Genomic DNA, 22,503 nt, shown 5'->3' with positions numbered 1-22,503 from the left:
ATATGTTGCTTAATTGCCCCGTGTCTGTTTTATAATTTAAAGTTTGTTTATTTTTGTTAATGTGGTACATCTCCAAAAATAACCTACTTTTGTAATTTTCAGTCTGTGCCAAAATACGAGTATTGTTGTAGTCTAACAGATGACCGGTGTTTTTGTAGTGCTCGACAACTGCGCAAGAATTTTTTCCTAAGCGGCAATCACTTTTATGCTGTGTGATACGTTGTTTTAGCCACTGCGATGTATGGCCAATGTAGCTTTTTTCACATACTAGACACGGTATTTCATATACCACATTACTCCTATATAAGGTTGGTACTGGGTCTTTAATTTTAGAAAAAAGTTGTTTGCTGTTTATGGTATTGTATTTAGCTATATTAATATTGGAAACATCTTTAAATATGGATACGCCAGACTGGGTTAGACCGTTAATAAAGGGGAGTTTTTTGTTTTTGATTGACTCATTGTTAGAATCAAGGACAGGACCATCATAGAAATTACTGCTGTAAATGAGTTTTTTTAAAATATGTTTAGGATAGCCGTTGTTTCGAAAAATTTTGTATAATATGTCCAGATTTTTTTTAAACAAATTATCATCAACAATGGACATTACCCTGTTTTTCATACCCAATACTGTATTATATTTTTGACGAGTGGTGTGGTTTGAAAAGTAATTCATATACCTTCCCGATGCTGTTGGCTTTTGGTACCAATCCAATGTCAGAATATTGTCATTTGTTCTTATTACCTTTGTGTCTAAAAATGCTATACTAAGATCTGTCTCGGTTTCAATTGTGAACTGAAGATGTTCATTAAATGAATTAAAAATGTTTAATGTGGTATTGATGTGATAAGATGGAACTGCACATATGATGTCATCGACATATTTATATATAAATGGTAATTCGAAAGGTAATTGTGTGATCACATTGTCTAAGAGATGATCAGTTACAATAGTAGCAAGGATGGGACTAATCGGGGAACCCATAGGTGTTCCAAAAATTTTTTGTGAGTAAAATTTTTCATTGAAACTGAAATAAGTGTTATTTGAAATATATATATATATATATATATATATATATATATATATATATATATATATATATATATATATATATATATATATATATATATATATATATTTCAAATTATTTTTTCGACCGTACTATTTTAAATATTGATTTATAGTATCAGCAATCGGTCAGGAAATAAAAAATCAAAGTCAACAGTGGCTTAAAAAACGTGTCACTCAACACAAAAGTGACTGTAACATACAAAAAAACTCTTGTGCCTTAGTGGACCACCACTTAAAGACAGGACATAACTTTGACTTTAATAATGTAAAAATCTTGGAACAAGTTGATAATTATAAAAATCGGCTTTTCCTTGAAATGGTACACATTAATAAAACTCCTGAATCTATCAATTATAAGACAGACACCAATCATTTCTACTTCTTTCTTCAATATCTACTGCAACATATTAAACAATATATAATATGATAGATCTTAACTTTTAAACGCAAACTTAGTAATTCTCTAGTAACTGTACCTATAATTTTATTACATTCCTAAATATCAGTATTGCAGTAACTGACTACATACCATCAATTACATTTTATAGATCAATTTATCGTGTTCCTGATTCTTTCTCAATTCTATTAATTCCATCTTTCCACTTTATAAAATGAATAATACTGTCATAGTAATTGTTTATTTTAACCTACTCGCTGAAAATTGTACAACGGAAATTCACTCTATAAAATATTGCGGTTACCATAAATCCTAAATAAAATCAAACAAATATGTCATTTATTTAGATATGCCCAAAAAATTTAAATTTTTCCCCTTCTCACAACATCTTGCACAACATAAACATACCCTCAACATACCAGAAGACGTCTCTTTGTTACATAATATACCCCAAAAAAATTTTCTAAAATTAGATCTATATGAAGACTTGGAAATAGTCAAGGAAAAGCAAAGAAGCCCCAACTGCGTTAATCGCCATGTATCTTTCAACCGTGACTTTCAACCCTTACACCGACAACTCTTCTCATAACCCACACTTCTCAAATTTACCCCATCTTCTTCATCTGTCCTTCCTCTATAAATGTCAACACCTTAATCCTTCTCAACAATTATTGTTTTTTAAAAAACAACCATTCTCTCTACACTACTGTCACAACACTCCCTCCAAAAGAATTTTTCAGCCCCCTATTGTTAACATCATTATCTTTTATACCTCACTATTTCATTATTTTACAATCTTCACGTTTTCACCATATTCCTGTCCATTCTTTTTTCTTTTGCTAGTTCTCTGTCTTTTCATATATCTACCATCCACCTATTAGTTCTAAACTCAGTAAACATTTAAACACAATCCAGCAATTCATCAGAATTCACTTTCTCCCACTTTACCTAAACCTTTAATCAACCATTGCTCCCCCCCTCTCTTAGTCAACAACTTAGTACACCATACTCACAAATAAAATTTCAGACTTTTATGTATCGGATTTTAATACAACCAAAATATATTTTGTTCAGGGTGCTAGATGCTTTAAGCATGAAGGACCTCTATCATCTCTAATTTTGTTGATTAACTCATTCATTTCCTTTTAACCCACTCCCCTTTATTCTTTAGTCATTCCATTTACTGTTATTCCTGCCAGGTCTCTGAGGATCTGTCTTTCCATAAAAAAAAAAAAAAAAAAAATTTTAAATTTAATTACATAAATTATAACTTTAATTCCTTCAGCCGGAAGATTTTCAATCACTTTTTCTCAAACTATTGGACTCACTTATATTAAAAAAATTTTTACGATACTAGCAGTATTAAACAATTTCTTCTACTTAAAAAAGTCTTACATTAGCTACAAATATATACTAATTATTCTTCCTTGTCCTAGATGTTAGCAACATAAAAGGACATTTCCATATATTTCAGCTAATTCTTCACAAATTACACCTTTTAGACCACACTCCATACGATAAAGAGTAACATAAGCTGCCTAATGCATACGTCATCTTCTTAAACATGACCTTCAACAACACCAGTAATTTACATCTTTTACATCCAATATTAAATAATTATAGAAAAATTTTTAAATTCCAACACCTGGATTACTGTTATCATTTTAACATCATCAAAGTTTTTTAATCTTTTGGCTGTAGTAATATAATGTTTAACTAACACTGTTTCATGGTTCATTGACATTTTGTTTTTGACACCGCTCATGAGTATTTCATCAATCAGTTGCCAACCGTAGTCCGTTTGAAGAGGTTTACTCTCCGGACACTGGAACTCACTTAAGCATGGGTGTATGTTACCTGAAGTAAAATCTAATTAAAATATTAAACATCATATAATATTATAAACATCATGTACAATCTTTGGTAACATTTTTCATTTTAAAGGGTTTTTACCCAAATATTTTGGTGGCTCAGGCATGTTAACCTGTAAGTATAACCATTTTATTGTTTTTAACCTTAGTCAAAATTTTAAACCACGTTTGCTGTAACTAAATGGTTTATACTTATTTTAGGCATTTTAACCTGATGATGGAACAGTTGTTCCGAAAACGTTCGTGCTTGTAATGTTGCCCTTTTAAGGGTTTTTATAAAATAAAATATACCCACATACAAAGACTAACCTCTTTTGTTATACGTGGTATACAGCCAGCTACAGGAATTATTTTCCTTATGGATTTTGTTAATTGACGGTATGGTCAACTTGGCTCTTCAATACATGCGCTTAGCCACTAAAAGATGTACTCTCAAGTTGGATATATGGTTCATCTCACAATGTATCAACTACAAAGTTTTTCCAACCTTTTGTAGAATTAAAACACCAGGAAATGTTCCAACCACCTTAAGGAACACCTTTCAACTAAAAATCTTAAAGAAGGAGATTTGCAACCATTATGGAAAACTTAACTTTTTAAACTGTAAACTTAAGGTAACATATGACTTTTTACTTGAATCCATAGGTTTTGATAACTTAAGTAACCTTTTGAATGATGTTAAGGACAAAATGGACAGTGTAACCTCTATTAAATTCAGTAAACTTAAATCTAAACTCAATAAACTCATTAATAATGCATCTAATTCACAAAATAATAACAGTAACAAGAACAAAACTAAATTTTCTAATTTTCAATTTCACCCTAGGCTCAAAAATCTATCCTCCGTAACTTTTGATAAAAATGAACTCGACTTATTGAATCTAGGTCTCAAATACTCAATTCCGAGGAAGGTTTCTGAAAAGGACCTTCAGAGTCTCTCCATTGAGCTAGATGTTATCATACAGAATCTCTCAGTCCCTCTAAACCAAAAAACTTCAATTAGAAACTCCTGCTACAAAACCATCTTCAAATTCAAAAACAAAAATTTCCCATTAACTTCTACTTCTTTCAATATCTCTACTACCAACACTACATCTAACACATCCCACAACTCATCATCCATCAACCTACCTTCTACTTCTCAAAATTACTCATTCAACGTTCCTTTTCCACAATTTTCATACAAAAAACAGAAAGACCAACTCCATATCCTCAAGTCTATTCAAAACAAAATTAAATCCCATAATTTAATCATTAGTAAAGCAGACAAAGGCAATTGTCTAGTCATTCTTGATCAGAAGTTATATAACGACAAGGTCACTACATTTCTTTCAGATAACAATTTCACTCCACTCCCCGAAGATCCAACAAAAAAGTTCATTAATAAAATCAAAGCTACCAATAAACTTTTCACAGAATTTTTGTCAGAACATGATGCTCCATATTATAAAATACCTAGCAACCCATTAACACCCAGATTGTATGGTTTACCTAAGATACACAAAGAGCGAATTCCCATTCGTCCTGTTGTTAGTTTTATAAACACTCCAGTTTCTATCCTGTCAAAATTCATATTGAATCTCATTAACAATATGACGAACTTCACCCCTCGCTTTTCAGTCAAAAATACAATTCATCTAGTCAACAATCTCCAACAAATAAATCTTCATCCCAACATCACAATGCTTTCATTTGATGTCAGCAATTTGTTTACTTCAGTCCCCAAACAAGAAACTATTAATCTGGTCCACTCTCTTCTACGAGCAAATTCTATCACTATGTCTACCACTAACTCAATTATTCAATTATTACAAACTTGTCTAGCTCAAGACTTTTTTGTTTTCAATAGTAAATTTTACAGACAACCTGATGGCTTAGCCATGGGTAGTTGCCTTTCCCCTCTCCTAGCTGATATATTTATGGATCACTTAGAATCCACACACATTATGAAAAATCCTGAAATTCTCCATTGGTTTCGATATGTTGATGACTGTTTAGTCTTCATATCAGGTAAGTCGAATTCAGCTGATCTATTACTCTCCAAAATAAATCAAATCCACCCAAACATAAAGTTCACCATGGAACTAGAGTCGTCTCAATCAATTAATTTCCTCGACCTTACTATTACCAGATTAAACGACCATTTCGATTTCAGTATCTATAGGAAACCTACACAAACCGATCATATCATACCTTTATCTTCCAACCACCCAATGTCACATAAATATGCAGCCTTCCATAGTTATATTCACCGCCTAGAAACAATCCCACTATCACAATCTAACTACCAAACAGAACTCAATATTCTAAAACAAATAGCATCCAACAATGGGTATGACCCCAACCTCATTAACAAACTTATTAATAAGAGACAACTCAAACTTTTGAGAGAGGCTGCGTTCCCCAGAGACTTGACCATTAAACCTCATTATGCTTCCTTACCTTACCTTCAAGAACGTCTTTCTGGAGATATCAGATATATCCTAAAAAGATCTGTTGAGAATACCCACATTTCTTTTAAAGTCCTGAACAATCTAGGACAATGTTTAACCAATTCAAAAGATTGCATCAACTACATGGATCGTAGTGGTGTTTACAAATTACAGTGCTCTGATTGTGATGCTACATATATAGGTAGAACCTGTAGATCACTAACTTCCCGTTCCCAAGAACACACTAAAAAAGAGAACACTTCCACCTTCTCACAACATCTTGCACAACATAAACATACCCTCAACATACCAGAAGACGTCTCTTTGTTACATAATATACCCCAAAAAAATTTTCTAAAATTAGATCTATATGAAGACTTGGAAATAGTCAAGGAAAAGCAAAGAAGCCCCAACTGCGTTAATCGCCATGTATCTTTCAACCGTGACTTTCAACCCTTACACCGACAACTCTTCTCATAACCCACACTTCTCAAATTTACCCCATCTTCTTCATCTGTCCTTCCTCTATAAATGTCAACACCTTAATCCTTCTCAACAATTATTGTTTTTTAAAAAACAACCATTCTCTCTACACTACTGTCACAACACTCCCTCCAAAAGAATTTTTCAGCCCCCTATTGTTAACATCATTATCTTTTATACCTCACTATTTCATTATTTTACAATCTTCACGTTTTCACCATATTCCTGTCCATTCTTTTTTCTTTTGCTAGTTCTCTGTCTTTTCATATATCTACCATCCACCTATTAGTTCTAAACTCAGTAAACATTTAAACACAATCCAGCAATTCATCAGAATTCACTTTCTCCCACTTTACCTAAACCTTTAATCAACCATTGCTCCCCCCCTCTCTTAGTCAACAACTTAGTACACCATACTCACAAATAAAATTTCAGACTTTTATGTATCGGATTTTAATACAACCAAAATATATTTTGTTCAGGGTGCTAGATGCTTTAAGCATGAAGGACCTCTATCATCTCTAATTTTGTTGATTAACTCATTCATTTCCTTTTAACCCACTCCCCTTTATTCTTTAGTCATTCCATTTACTGTTATTCCTGCCAGGTCTCTGAGGATCTCAGTCTTTCCATAAAAAAAAAAAAAAAAAAAAAATTTTAAATTTAATTACATAAATTATAACTTTAATTCCTTCAGCCGGAAGATTTTCAATCACTTTTTCTCAAACTAATGGACTCACTTATATTAAAAAAATTTTTACGATACTAGCAGTATTAAACAATTTCTTCTACTTAAAAAAGTCTTACATTAGCTACAAATATATACTAATTATTCTTCCTTGTCCTAGATGTTAGCAACATAAAAGGACATTTCCATATATTTCAGCTAATTCTTCACAAATTACACCTTTTAGACCACACTCCATACGATAAAGAGTAACATAAGCTGCCTAATGCATACGTCATCGTCTTAAACATGACCTTCAACAACACCAGTAATTTACATCTTTTACATCCAATATTAAATAATTATAGAAAAATTTTTAAATTCCAACACCTGGATTACTGTTATCATTTTAACATCATCAAAGTTTTTTAATCTTTTGGCTGTAGTAATATAATGTTTAACTAACACTGTTTCATGGTTCATTGACATTTTGTTTTTGACACCGCTCATGAGTATTTCATCAATCAGTTGCCAACCGTAGTCCGTTTGAAGAGGTTTACTCTCCGGACACTGGAACTCACTTAAGCATGGGTGTATGTTACCTGAAGTAAAATCTAATTAAAATATTAAACATCATATAATATTATAAACATCATGTACAATCTTTGGTAACATTTTTCATTTTAAAGGGTTTTTACCCAAATATTTTGGTGGCTCAGGCATGTTAACCTGTAAGTATAACCATTTTATTGTTTTTAACCTTAGTCAAAATTTTAAACCACGTTTGCTGTAACTAAATGGTTTATACTTATTTTAGGCATTTTAACCTGATGATGGAACAGTTGTTCCGAAAACGTTCGTGCTTGTAATGTTGCCCTTTTAAGGGTTTTTATAAAATAAAATATACCCACATACAAAGACTAACCTCTAAATTATAATTAGTTACCATATATTATCTAAGGTGTACCCAAGGCTAACCGAAAAAACCTAACGCAACCACATTTTAAAGAAATTAATTCTTTGAGTTGTCGGCAATAACTAAATTTTTGATTGTTGGAAAGTTCACATGTGAGGTTCTGTTTTACCAGAACGCATACGCTGCATGTCAAAGTAGTTCTTATGATTCTTTATAATGTCGTTAAGGTTCATTGATGTAACAAAATGAAGTTAATTTCCAGTTTAGAGTAATATATTTATTTTAGATTTTTCTTAATTAAATTTTTTTTATATTAGATTGTTCATGTATTATTAATATATCTTCTTGAGATGTATCTAAGAAAAGCAAGGGAATGTTATCTTTTTTAATTAATGAGAATTATTATTTAAGTAGGTTAGTTGTTAATGCATACCGACGCATTCTTCGTCTATCCTGGACCGAACATGTCACCAACATGGAGGTAATCCAAAGAATCGGAAAGGAGAAAGAAATCGTGAATACAATTAAACAAAGAAAGCTTGAATATCTAGGCCACATATTGAGACACGATAAGTACCGTCTACTGCAATTGATTGTCCAGGGAAAAATAGACAGTAAGCGAGGGCCAGGCAGGAGAAGACACTCGTGGCTCCAAAATCTGAGGAAGTGGTTCGGGCTCACATCGGTCGAACTATTCAGAAGCGCCGCAAACAAGATCAGAATTGCCATGTTAATAGCCAACGTTCGCAACGGACAGGGCACTTGAAGAAGAAGTTGTTAATGGATATATCAATCAAGTTAGTTCTCTGTGATTTTGTATTATTCTTGGTATCGGGTTTAAGTAAGAAGTGGCATATATCGCTTAGATTCTTAATGTCAATCTTAACATTGATGGAGAAATCGTTAAGGAAAATATATGACATTTCAATGAACTCTCTTTTAGATTTATTGTTCTCACGGTGGAGAATTGTAGTGTTAGTATAGTGTTAGTGTTAGTATAGATCTCATGGACTATTAAAATATTTTTAGGTTATTTAAACTCAATCTATGGGTCTATAAAAAATAGAAAAGTTTTGTAAAAGCCTCAACTATGCGTCTGAATTTATTGCATTCCATCTAAAAAATATAAAAACGAAAAATTGACATTTTCAAAAAATTGGTGGTAGGAGGAGGGGGTAACGGGCTACAATTAAGCTGAGTCTTGTTTTTTAATCACATAGAACATAAAAAAATGAAAAAATTTAATTCTGGGAATGGGGACATTTTGCATATCTTAACGGTGGGTACCTTTAAATATATCTTTTTGATATTGGAAATTCGTCTTAAATTATTTGAAAAAAAGAGGCTTACAATCTCTGAACCTTTAGCGTGCCGTCAACCATTAAGAAACAAAGTATAGTCTATTATATGAGTATCAGACTAGCCCATTACATCAAAATCCTAGATTAAACGGCACGTCAAAATCAAATGAATTATAAATAAATACCAATTTTAAATAGAAGTTAACACAACATGAGAATATTTACTATCAAGTTGTAGAGAATCATATAAATATATGGTTTTACCTGTCTCAGTAGAAGTCTGAACTCTCTAGCGTCTTGCATTGTTTGCTCAAAGTCGCGTACTTTCCATTATTGGGTCCAGCGAGTATTGGTTCGTGATGGTGGGAGGGCAATCTGCCCAAGGTGTGCCCTCGGAGGTGTGCCATGTGGGCGCTGTTGCGGTGGTGTTCTGAGGGACGCATGTCACACCCATCTCTGTAAGCAGATATTCAGGTTCCTTTATTTCAGTTTATGAAAAGCGAACATTAATGGTTTTATAGATAGAGTTATAAAGCTCTCTTTATTAAGAGAAACAATCAAAGAGTGTAACAGCTTGTAACAAAATTTCTTAAGATACAATAGAAGAAAAATAGTAGCAATATAACATGCTAGGGTGTTTCACGTATAGTGCGCAGACTTATCTCTAAAAATCGGATGTGGCACTCCGGGAGTGACCGAGAACGAGAAGCTTAGCTGTCTTATCGTCTACGTACGGGGCAATGGTTTTAATTTAATTTATTTGATTTGAATTGATTCGATTCCAATCAGGTCGTTTCGATTCTATTCCAATCGATTCGATTCCAATTGATTCGATTCCAATCAATTCGATTCGATTCCAGTTGATTCTATTCAATTCCAATCAATTCGACCCAATCTATTCGATTTGATTCCAGTCAATTCGATTTTATTTTATTAATACACACGCATGGGACTGCGTTTACTACTCCACGTAGTGAGTGGTGGAGCAATATTTCGTTACAGTCGCTACAGTCCTTACTGTCGGTTTTATTTTTTTCACACCTCTGTGCGATCCACCGCGGTGCACTGCTCGTTCCGTAGTTATTGATAAGAAAGCAATGCTTCCAAAAATAATCGGATCTAAAATTTGCACTTCAGCATTGGTACAGATTATCTACATGTCTACAATGTTAACAGCTAGCTGTCATTTCCGGTAATACCGGAAGTAATCATAAACTTTGTTATTAGAATGGAAAACCTTGTATATTATATATTTTAAGATTCTGCGTAAAATTTGAAACAGATTTTTTAGAATAAGATACCATATAATATATAACAATTTCATTTTTTGTGTTATCAATCTTCTTAAAAAATTTCCAGATCCATTTGACACAGAGAGGCTTACAATTTGGGGTTTAGTACATGCAAAGTAAGTAATTTGGTTAAAAATGAATAAAAACCATAGTGAGAATTCGCTTTTGTTTTTTTTTTATTGAAATTAACGTGTCTTTTGTTGCAGTCTAAAAAAAGCCACTTTTGACGTCCACAACAAAAGAAAAATAGTGTAAAATATAGGATAATAGGACAAAAGAACATAAGAACTAGACTTTTCAGCAATGGGATCAAAGTCGGGTTATTCACAGGAAACATGGAGCGTTTCATCCTGACTGTCTGTGATGAGAACGTAAAGCGAAATTTCCTGTACCAGTGATGATCCGCAGTAGTGTTATCTAAAGGTGTAAGAAAAGTTAGGAATTTTATGTACAAGCAAATATTTGGACATTTTAGAACGATCATTTGGACATTTTAGATTTACTGATTATGGAAGGATGGTTGACATCAGGGCAAGATTTTGTATTTTAACAGAACGATGCAGGATGCCATACCTCGAAAGCGTTTGAAATTTATAGAAAACTATAATATACCATACCTTTTTAAATTAGTCTATAATAGTCCCGACCTGTCTCCTGTAGTAAGTTTTTGGTCCAAGCCAAAGAAAGAGCTTCGTAAACATCTCGCTAGACCAATCCCTGAATTGAAGCAAATACTTCAAGAAATATGAGATACCTTTACAGCAGAATTTTGCCAACCCTTGATTAAAACTATGCCTCAAATAATTCTACAGGTTGTAAAAGATAGAGGTGATGTTATCAAATGGCAAACTTTCAATAGTCGTAGCTGACCAATTAAGAAAACGGAGTGGGAATGTAGTTGAGTAAACAGCTAAATGGCAATGGTTATGATTTTTTCCCAAATTATTTCTATATTTCGTTAATAATTATTAACATATTTAGAGAAGAACTATAAAAGTACTTTATATGCTAACAATGATGTTATCGCTAAAAGTGACAATTGATAGAAACTTATAGAAAAGATACTGATTAAAGTACTTTTAAAGCGCTTTCCTCAAGATTGTGAAAAAATTGCATTTTTTTATGCCACTCTTTTTTAAACGATGAAATATTTTTTGTCAAATATTTTCACAAACTATTTTATTAAATTAGGGAAGATTTTAACATCGTTCTATAAAACCATTAATTAAAAAAGCAAATATCTAAGCATACGGTTATACTAACTATAACTTATTTATCACGGTATATCAAGTCCCTGTTATTGCTAATAACAGTAATGATTTTTTAAATTAATTTCGTATAGGTAAATTTAAATAAAATGTGCGATACTTTCTTTGGACTTGGTATATCATACAACATAAATTATTTATGTGAGCGAGGCACTAACACCAACACGTCCAAAAGAAAAAGTAAAATAAACAATGTCACTTCCTGATAGGAACTACTATCAACAGAATTTTACTGTCATCATTGGATATCACATATTGTGAGGTATTATTAAAGACCAATTACATAATTATTGGTCCGACAGGACAAATTCTTGAGTTAACTGACAAGGTAAAATTTTATTTTACATTAGAAATATTTCAGTGTAAAAATTTAATTGTTATAAAAACAGCTTCTGTGTGTTTCATTCTACGTATTTCCGTATTCGAATTCGATACTTTTGTATAATAATATTCGATACTAATGTTAAAAACCCCAACTATCACATTAGTCTGCCTCCCAACTATCATGAATGAACTTTTTCCAGTATTTATGTTCCTTTTACATCAACGGAATTCAAAAAAACACTATTATCGGCGTATCTGATTAAATTTATGTTAGTTGCTAGGAAATATTATTCTCTATGAGAGGATTATTACGGCTCGTTCGAGATTATTGTAAATTCGTCAACATCTGATGTCGTGGCATATCAGAAGTGTATGCCACACCATACCATACTAGTTCTATAGTATGTTAGAATTTCCTATATACTATTCAGATTTGTTTTATATTCAGGTTGGTATATGATTAAACAAATAATTTGGGTAGAGTGTAAACACACATCAAAAATTTTTCTGTTTAACTTTAGGATATATCGCCTTCGTCTTCTTTGCCCGACCAAGAACTGTGTTTATTAGCACATCAGATAGTGACATTGTTTATCGTAAAAGTTGATAAAATGTTTGCCAGCGGTGTAATGAATAAAATTAAAATTATAAAGTCTAAAATATATTAGAAGTTAATAATTTCCCAGATATTTAAGTTTAAGTAATTTTAAATAAATCGGTTACTATTTTCATTGCATTCTCACGACAGTAAAAAATCGTTGCTTTTGTAAGCTATAAATTATTATATATTTAAAATACTTACTTTATTAGGAACACATTAACACACTACAAAATACGCGCCATTTCTTAGAACATAAAAATAGGTTAGAGACGGTTCTGCCCCGTTTTCAAAATGGCAGGTCAGTCAGCTGTCAAATGTCGTGCTGACTGCCACGTGGATTAAGTTTTCATATGCCAATGTTTTTATCATTTTTAATCCTATTGAAGAGTCGAGATTTCAATTGTGATATATTCCTAAATAGTTTATTAGAAGATATTAAATCTGATTCTGGAGATTTTGAACACGAATAATGTGCATACTAGGGACGTAGTCTTAGTGCCACTTCCAATAATGTGGCAATTAAGGGTGAAGTACGTAGTATACATATTTTCACCTTAGCTTTTCAATGCAAAGTCGGAATAAATACATTGTAGCAGATGCTACGTAATGCGCAAAAGATTAAATGGAAAATGTAGAAACATCTAGAACCGCAGCACACTGAAAATTCCATGAATGGCTTATTTATCATGAAATATTGCAGAGAATACGTAGAAAACACGGGGTTTGCTGGTAAATAAATAATAGTAGTAGCTCAAAGCAAGATATGAGTATAATGCAAAGAAGAAAAATAATTATTATCAAATTATTATCTAACGATTATAACAAGGCGAATACTTTATGCAGTTGAACACTTAATGTAGTTATACTGATTTCCAACATGAATAATAAATTTTTCTTCGTGGATACAAGAAAAACAATATTTTCTTGTTTCCTCATTGAATAAGTTAGAAGGTAATTGAACATTGGATAAACAACTAAAATAATTAATTACTATTTAAATGGGAATAAGCCCCAACCACAGGTTAAAGTAAGTTTATTGACGTTTCAATATTCAATTTTCCTGGTTTTTCCCCTTATGATTTACTATGGAATCACTAAAAAGAGAATTTTACTGTCATCATGGCATGTTGTTGTCTTCTTAAAGACGAATTGCATGCTATGATTTTTTCTGACGGGTATTGATTTCATGTAATCGAATGAACTATCTTACAAGTAATGTCGTCCCAGGAACGCAACTCAACAATATTGGCAAAGTCGTCTACACGTGAAGCTCTTTTTTAACTTAATATACTGATACAAAGATGCCTGGACGTCAATCAAGATATATACGCATGTTTTATTGCCTATAATAAAGCATTCGGTAAAATACGGAATAAACAATTAATAAATGTCCTGAAATCAAAGAAGATTGACTACAACGACCTCAGGATCATATCAAATTTATACTATAAACAGCGAGCAAAAGTACGTGTTAAAGAACAGCTTCAGAAGAAATTGAAATTAGATGTGGAGTGAGACAGGGATGCGTATTGTCGCCAATTCTTTTTAATGCCTACTCCGAAGAGATCCTGAAAAACGCTCTTGAGGGTGAAACAGCTGGAATAAAGGTAAATCGAGTTCCCATTAACAACATTAGATATGCGGACGACACTGTGATCTTAGCCGAAAATATTGAACTAACAAAAACTCAAAGAAATAACGAGAATCTTCTAATAAATGGAACCAACGTCGAACAAGTGGACAAATATGCATATCTGGGAACAATGATTAACTCCACAAATGATTACATTCAGGAGATCAAAATCAGAATAGAAAAGGCTATAGCAAATTTCAACAAAATGAGAAGTGCGCTGTACAAGGGATTTAAAATTGGAACTAAGAGTTAGGTTGGCGAGGTGCGAGTTTTTTCGACTTTATTTTATTGAATGGAATCTTGGACCTTGAATGCGACACCAATGAAAAAACTGGAATGGTATAGAAGAATTCTGAAAATGTCGTGGACATAACACGTTACAAACAAAGAGGTTCTGAGAAGGATGAATAAAGAAATAGAAATTTTAAATACAATTAAAACAAGAAAATTGGAATATCTCGGACATATTACACGTGGAGAGAAATACACCTTGCTCCAACTGATTATGCAGGGAAAGATCCAAGGAAAGAGAAGCATAGGGAGGCGTAGAAAATGTCATGGCTGCGCAACCTGAGAGAGTGGTACGGATGTACATCAAATGATCTTTTCAGAGCAGCCATCTCAAAAGTCCGAACAGCTATGATAAAATTAAATTAGAAGAATTTTTTCACCAAGTAACAAAAAAAACAAAATTTGTTTAATTTACTAATGTTTGAATTTTGAGAACGATTTCCGAAGTGGGAATTGAAATGTCAATAAACATACTTTAATCTGTAACTGTGGCTTATTCCCATTTAAATAGTAATCACTTTAAAATGCCACAAGAAAATAGCCTCAGAACAATATTAAAATAATTAAGAATTCATAAACGTAGTCAACAAAATAGTAGCAGATTGGTATAGAGCTGTTTATTGTATGTTGTATAAAATTACTTATTACTGAAATCTAGTTGAACAGGAAAATACCACTCTAAAAAATATTTTTGACATTTTCTTTAATTTTTTAAATAAAGGGAAGATAATTAATAATTATGAATAGTTAGAGAAGTAAAGTTTTCGTCGATTCTTCTAACAACGTGTGTGTGAGTACGGCATCAGTATGATAACTCCGAAAAATATGGTAGATACTAATTAGAAATTATGATGTTACCAACGAATTAAAGGTAAAACCAATATTATTAATTATCTCAAATACTTAAACTTACATAACTGGGAGAAACCAATTTTCTACAAAAATAATCAACCAAAAAGAATAAAAACGAAAAACAGAGTGTCCACTCTTTTCTTTACTGAATATACATTATTTAAAAATCGACCCATGCAATTAAAATTAATGGGGTTTAAAATGTAGATCTAAAGAGAAGTTCGTAAATATTGATATACGTAAATAATAACATTTAGTATTTATTACTTTTTTGCCCAGTTTATATTGTAAACGATGAATAGGATAACTTTTATTATTAGAAACCTTTTCAGAAAGCGGACTCTTAATTCAAAAAAAACTTAAAGATCTACATATAAGGGACTTTCCGAAATACATTACTCTTCAGGATGTTATGTAAAAAGAATAAAAAAACTGATAAAGATAGTTGCAGAAGAATAATCCAGGATTATGCACCATTTATAAGAAGAACTCCCGAATATAAGATTTAATACGAAAGATGAATTACAACAACGACATCTGGTATGGCATGCAAATTCATCTAATAAAAGAAAAATGGGAAAACCCAGAAAAAGACAAAGCAGTACATTAGATAAAGTATTAATAGTAGACATTATCCGCGTAAATAGAAAGTTCTATTCATAAAAACTCACAATAAATGTAGCTAGATCTGGGGAGCATCAAAGCAAAGATCACTAAGATGACTCGAATGCTCAGCGCGTTGGCAGACTAACTTTAAAGTGAGTAAGTAGTTTACTATATTTATGGTTCAAGCCAGATACTAGCCATAGAAATATTTCAAAAACAGCAATAAAAAATGCAAAAATGGGTGTGGCTTTGGATTGAAATTTGCATGTGAATCGAGTCGGTGGACGAATGGTAAGGTGGAAGATAGGACCTCACAGGTCGTCGAAGGCCTCTTCGTTAATCCCCAACGGAATAATTTAAGACGATAGTATTAATACTATAGATCAAGTATATGAGCAGATATTCAACAGAGAATAAAAAGTCAACACATATATTTGTAAACATGAATAAAATAGGACAATCAAGAAACCTTAGATATTAAATTCCATGTGTACAATTCAGGGGTAAACAAGTCCTTGTTTACAGATTTGAAGATATGCTTGGCAATACAGGTGAAAAAAACTGAAAACAATACTTTTGTAAATAAATATTACCAAATTAAAGATACATAGTCGCACAATATGACACCTCATTGGTTGACAAACTATAAACTTAAGGAAACATTTAAGAGGACATACGGAGGGAGATCACACACTAAGAATACACACAGACTCTCCCAGTCACGTTGTTTTAAAGTGTAAGAAACCAATAAGATCACTATCCAAAGAAAAATAAAAAATATACAGCAGCTTAGAAATAGAAGGATGAAGAAATACTGAAAACATTATATAGCAACTTTATACTCGAATATGTTATACAGCTGTTATTTTCTCACCAAGTTACTTAAGAGAAATTAATCATAATTATTACTATTGTTAAAGAAGATTATGTTAGTATATTTTCAGATTAAGTTCAATGAAATAATGCAATATTATTTTGCAAGTTAATGTTACGTTGAATCTAGTGCGCATTTAAAGTTCCTTCGTCTTCTATATATTTTTGAAACCATAAAACTTAATAAGTTTATAGATATCTATACTTTGTTAATACTTTTAATACTTTGTATAATGTTTAATCGTTACCGAAAGCGCCATTTAGGAAAATTGTTTTAAATGGGATGGTATAACTAGTATAATAACTCATTCGAAAGCTCGCGATAAGTTCTTTTCAACAACACACATAATCCTAGTCCAAAAAACTCATATTATTATTAGGTAAATAATAATCATATCTTATTTTTTGAAACAATTGAAAGCTTGTTTTCAAAGACACTTATAAGATTACAAATTTTTACGCCCCTGAATCCAAAAAACGAGTTTATTTTGTAATCGATTTTTTTCCATGGAGCTCCTAACGTCATAAACATTTAAAGCAAAAAGTAAAAATTCGAAGATTTCTACTGGTTTGAAACCAAAATTATTACTTAGATCTGTGCATTCTACGGTTTACAAAGCAAGCAGAGGATAAATAGACCGACATGGGGAATCTAAAATTGCATTCCACATCATATCGCTCATCTAAGCAAGAACCTTTCATGAATTATCAAAATATACTCAAAATACGGGTAAATCAATATATAGAAAAGACAGTTAAAATTTGATTTCATATATAGTGTCTCTATAATTCACTTATACGTATTTCGTCCTTTCAGAACTCGTTAGAGCGACTCTGTAAGAAGCTCTAAACATGAAATAAAATATTTTCCGTCAAAGGAAGTACCTAATAATGAAATACCTTCCTAACAACGCAAACGGGACATCTAAGAATAAAGCAAAAAGTAAAAAATCAGAAGATTTCTATGTGTTCGAAACCAAAATTCAAATTCTCACTTAAATCTGCACCTTCTATGATTTACAAAGCAAGCAGACGATGAATGGACCGACATGGGTAATCTAAAATTGCATTCCACACCATATCGATTCATCTAAGCATGAACCTTTCATGAACTGTCTTGTAAAACTCAAAATACGAGTAAATAAGAAAAATAGTAGATTTCAGGTTTAGCGCTTCTTACTGAGTCGCTCTGAGTCCAAACAATATAAAATAGTAACTTGTTTGCGTTATAACGCGCGTGTTCAAAAATATGATGCGACAATAATTTATAACTAAACTAAATATTTTTAAGTTTTTGGATTGAACCTGATAATTTTTGTAGGTGTTGCTGAAAAGAACTTTAAATGAAGTATTACTTGTCCTCTATTTTTATATTTTTAATGATTACTTCACTTAAACCTCAGGAAAACTATGAGCCTTATATCAATTTAAGTTTTAGATCCAGAAAATATGTTGCGGGGGTTTGCGCATAAGATAATAATAATTTGCTATAAGAAATATAGTCCGTCTAGAAAGTATCCGGAATTTTATATTTTTCCTAATACTAATAGATTTCCTTTTTGTAACATTTTAAGGCAAAAGTAATGCATCAAGTAGGTTGTGCCGATGGTAGGTTATGGACAAAATCGCATGACAACACCATCTGTCAAATATTGTTGTTTGTAAACAGACTTAAGATTTGTGAATTAATGTCGCAAGTAGAAAAAAGAAAAGTGGTGGAATATTTGTGTAGAAAGGGTGTCCGAAACTTTAAAAAATTAGTGCAATTGACTGAACTCGGAAAAAGTGCAGTGAATGAGACAATAAAGAGGATATAAAATGGCATAGATATGAGACATAGACCGCGGAAACAATTTAAATGCTTTAGTGGCTTTAGGACGACAAAATCCGCGCCTAGGGTTTCGAAAATTAGCGAACAGATTAGGAAATCAACGAAGAATAAAAGTGTGCCCAGAAACTGTCCGCATGTCACTGAAAAAGCAAGACTACATATCAGGAATCCAAAAAAATCCCTACAATGACATCTCTGCAAAGGAAACGAAGAATAGATTTTTGTCAACGTTTTCGAGAAGATAATTTTAATAATGTCTTTATATCTGATGAAAGTTGTTTCCAGCTTGGTGCAAATCATCTATCCTATCATAAGTCCTATCAAGAGAAAATGTTACCGTTAACCCTTTCGCTACGGGCCAAGTATCTGTTGCGCGTTGCTCATATACGGCGCCGGGAAAATTTTGCACTTCGCGATAGAGACGGCCACTCATTAGTTTACATTCTTTATATTGAAGTGGTGGAATCGTTTTTCGTTTGTTGGCAGTTCGTTTATATTCGTTTTATTGAAGTAGTCGGATTGTTTTTCGTAAAATATAAAAAAAACGGTATTCAGAAAGCACATCGCTAGGGTGGTTGACGTGCTGCCGTGTATGTACGGCATCAGTATGGTGTATTTGCGGATAGTAACGTATATGAACAATAAAGATGGACAATGTAGAACGTACTTTTACGATTATAGCTCTCCAAAGATGTAAATACTTAAAAATGTACGATAACAGAACCTGAACGATGGAGATTAATTTGCGTAATAGTACGGCGCTCGCTCATCAAAGCTGCAAATGAAAATCGTACTTTTACGGCAACAGTATCGAAAGGGTTAAAATGTCCCACTAAAATATTGGTTTGGGCAGCAATATCTCGGCGTGGTGCTACACCTCTCTGTATAGTTAATGGTACTGTTGATAGAGCGAAATATTGTGACATCCTAAATGATTTTCTTCTTGAAACAGCTCATGTTTCATATCCAGAGGGGTGACGTTTTCAGCAAGATGCTATACTTCTGCTTATACTCAAGCTTGGATGCAAGAACACGAATTGGCAACAATTACGAGGCCAACAGCATCTCTAGCAGCATCTCCAGATCTTAGCCCCATTGAAAACATATGGGGACTGTTGAAGATTGAAGTGGAACGAGCAGCGCCACGAGATAAAGAAGGTTTGATTTGGTCAGTTTTACAGGCCTGGAACACCATTACCGAAAATTATGGCCTTGACCTAGTTTAGTGTGTACCTGGACGTTTAGTTAAGTGTTTAGATTTAAATGGAGGTTGTATAAGTAAAGGAGATGAATTATTTGTTGAAATTTTATATTTCAAGTGATAGAAATAATTATCGTAAAATTATAATTCTGCTTTCTTTTTTCCGGATACTTTCTAGACGGACTATACTTTCGGAAATAAGTGAGTTATTCATTTGAGACATATTATGTACACGATTTAAGTGTCATATGTGATTATGTTAGACAATAGCGTTATTAGTAAAAAACAATATATTCAAATCGTAATTTTCAATATATTCACAAATTCACGAGTGTTATTATGAGTGACAGCGTGATAGTGTTTCGTGGCCCGATGATGACTAAAGGACGTAAATTATATCAACATAAAATTAAATAAAAACAACGTTTAGATGTTTGCTACAAGATCCTTTCAATATGAGGAGCACTCCAGCAATTATAAAGAAGAGATAATGAACTAGAAGCATTTCAATTAAGGAATAAATATATTTAAAAATCACCGTCTGTAGGTAAAGGAATAAGCATACCTCGATTTAAAACAGTAAAGTCAACCAAAAATTATGCACTGTGCGCAGGCAATAAACAAATATTTCTGGAGTATAACATTACTACATAAAAAGCCAAATCCATAGAATAGTTGAAATGCACCGATCCTAGTCCGAGTTAATGTCGTTTGAGGAAAAATATTCCTACATTTGTGTGAATTATAAACTTCATAATGAATATTCTCGCCTGAACAAGGACGATAGAAAAATTTGTTGTTTTGAAAAAATAAGCAAAACCAATTATTACTAAGTAAGACGATTTTTAAATGAATACTTATCACTGGTTTATTAACAAGAATTACAAACTTGATCTCTTAACTAACGAACTAATTTTTCGTTAACAAATTTAAATAACTAATAGCTTACTAGTAATCTACTAAGTCAAACACGATTGTGGACACTCTGTAAAAGTGAAAATAAAAAAAAACTAATACAATAGAAATTCTGCTTCATGCTCTGGCAGGGGAGCCGACGGGGGCGCATGCAATGGTCGGTTATGCAGCAAAGCGGATGTATAACTAGGCGGGGGAGTATCAGGGGGATAGGACGACCCTTGGCTGCGTTGTAATGTGCGTGCTGCAATCGCCTGGCTCGCCTGAGGGGGTGGAAGATACGAATCGTTTTCTGTCACTTGTTGGTAGTCTTTCCTAAAATAAAAAAATAAGCATTAGATTCGCAGACAAACATTTATCATAAAATATACTGCTCTAAGAAAGTACCATATGAATATATTTTCTCATTTGCTTTTTTCGAGCATCGAGATTTTATATTGTTTATATTGTTTGTATCGGTCGTTTTACGACAATCAGATAATACATTGTGGCTTTGATATTATTTGATTATGTAAAAATTAATCAGACTAGAAAAAAAAATAGGTGAAAAGAATATTACAGGTATCTAATGAAAAATTTGAATTTTTAAAAGTTTCAATCTATCAATAATTTACCGAGATAATTACAAGAAACTATTTTTTTGGTTTTTCAAACAGATCGGTTTTTAGGTTAAGGTGTTATTGTTAAACGTTTATAACAAATATTAAAAGTTTAAACACTTATTGATACCTACCTACAGTATGCTTGTACAGTTATTTACAAAGAATAATGGATTATACAAATAGAATAATTTTTTTTAGACAAATAGAATAATTTTTTATGGTACATCTTTCTGAGTCCGTCAGTTCAATAATCCTTGCATCACTTTAAATAAAATCTATAAATCAATGTTCAGTCGATATCTCTTAGTAATTTGTAGTTTCTAAGTTGGTACTAAGCAGTGACTCCAAGCGGCAGTTTTGGCAGACATGCTTATCCGACTAGAGACACTCAACACTCTTGTTTTGACTTCGGGGAAGAAAAGTTGGGTTTAAGTTAGTAGGCAGCCAGAGATGCTCTAGAATTTGTTTTAATAATAATTTTTTTTGTGAAAAAGAGAAGTTGAAGAAAGTGTTGGTTTGCTTTTTCTTGAGGATCCCATTTGGTTTATAGCCACTCTGAGCCGGTAAGTGGGTCTAATTATCAATAAAAAAGGGAAAACGTATAAAAACCATCAGCCATTTTGATTTCTAAAATAATGTCATTTCTTCTTTGATAGTTGATATATGTCTTCTTCTTCTAATGGCGCTACAACCCTTTGTGAGTCTTGGCCTGCTTAACAATGTTCTTCCATTCTGCCCTGTCGGATACTTTCCTTCGCCACTGCCTGATGTTCATGGTTTTAAGATCCCTCTCTACGTCGTCTATCCATCTTTTACGGGGCCTTCCTCTTGTTCTGTTTCCTTGGGGCTTCCATCTCTGAACTACTTTTACAGCTCGATTATCTGGCATTCTTTCTAGGTGACCAAGCCAGTTTAGTCTTTGTGATTTTACAAATCTGACAATATCTGCGCTCTGCATTAGTTCATCCAGCTCGTGGTTCATTTTAATTCTCCACGAACTATCGCTGCATTGGGTTGGTCCAAATATCTTCCTTAGTATTTTGCGCTCAAATATTCTCAGTTGATTTTCATCAGT

The 22,503-nt window shown here is 32.5% G+C and overlaps 1 protein-coding gene across 3 annotated transcripts in view; it reads right to left on the bottom strand.

Moving 5' to 3' along the window:
• LOC140443730 (protein tweety-like) overlaps positions 1-22,503 on the bottom strand; it is a 213,560-nt gene that overhangs the window by 8,437 nt on the left and 182,620 nt on the right. For 2 of the 3 annotated variants that reach the window (XM_072535119.1, XM_072535120.1), the window contains 2 exons: positions 20,929-21,141; positions 9,404-9,595 (listed from right to left, as the gene is read on the bottom strand). In XM_072535119.1, coding sequence (XP_072391220.1) covers positions 9,409-9,595; positions 20,929-21,141 — 400 coding nt within the window. In that variant the 3' untranslated portion in view covers positions 9,404-9,408. Of the gene's footprint in view, positions 1-9,403; positions 9,596-20,761; positions 21,142-22,503 lie in introns of those variants that run through there. The other variant, XM_072535121.1, reaches the window with a different exon arrangement.

The sequence above is a fragment of the Diabrotica undecimpunctata genome, chromosome 6 (genome assembly GCF_040954645.1).
Source record: "Diabrotica undecimpunctata isolate CICGRU chromosome 6, icDiaUnde3, whole genome shotgun sequence".
In the NCBI taxonomy this organism is placed as follows: Eukaryota; Metazoa; Arthropoda; class Insecta; order Coleoptera; family Chrysomelidae; genus Diabrotica; species Diabrotica undecimpunctata.
The sequence above is the reverse complement of the archived record's forward strand: the minus strand, read 5'-3'. Positions and strand labels throughout refer to the sequence as shown.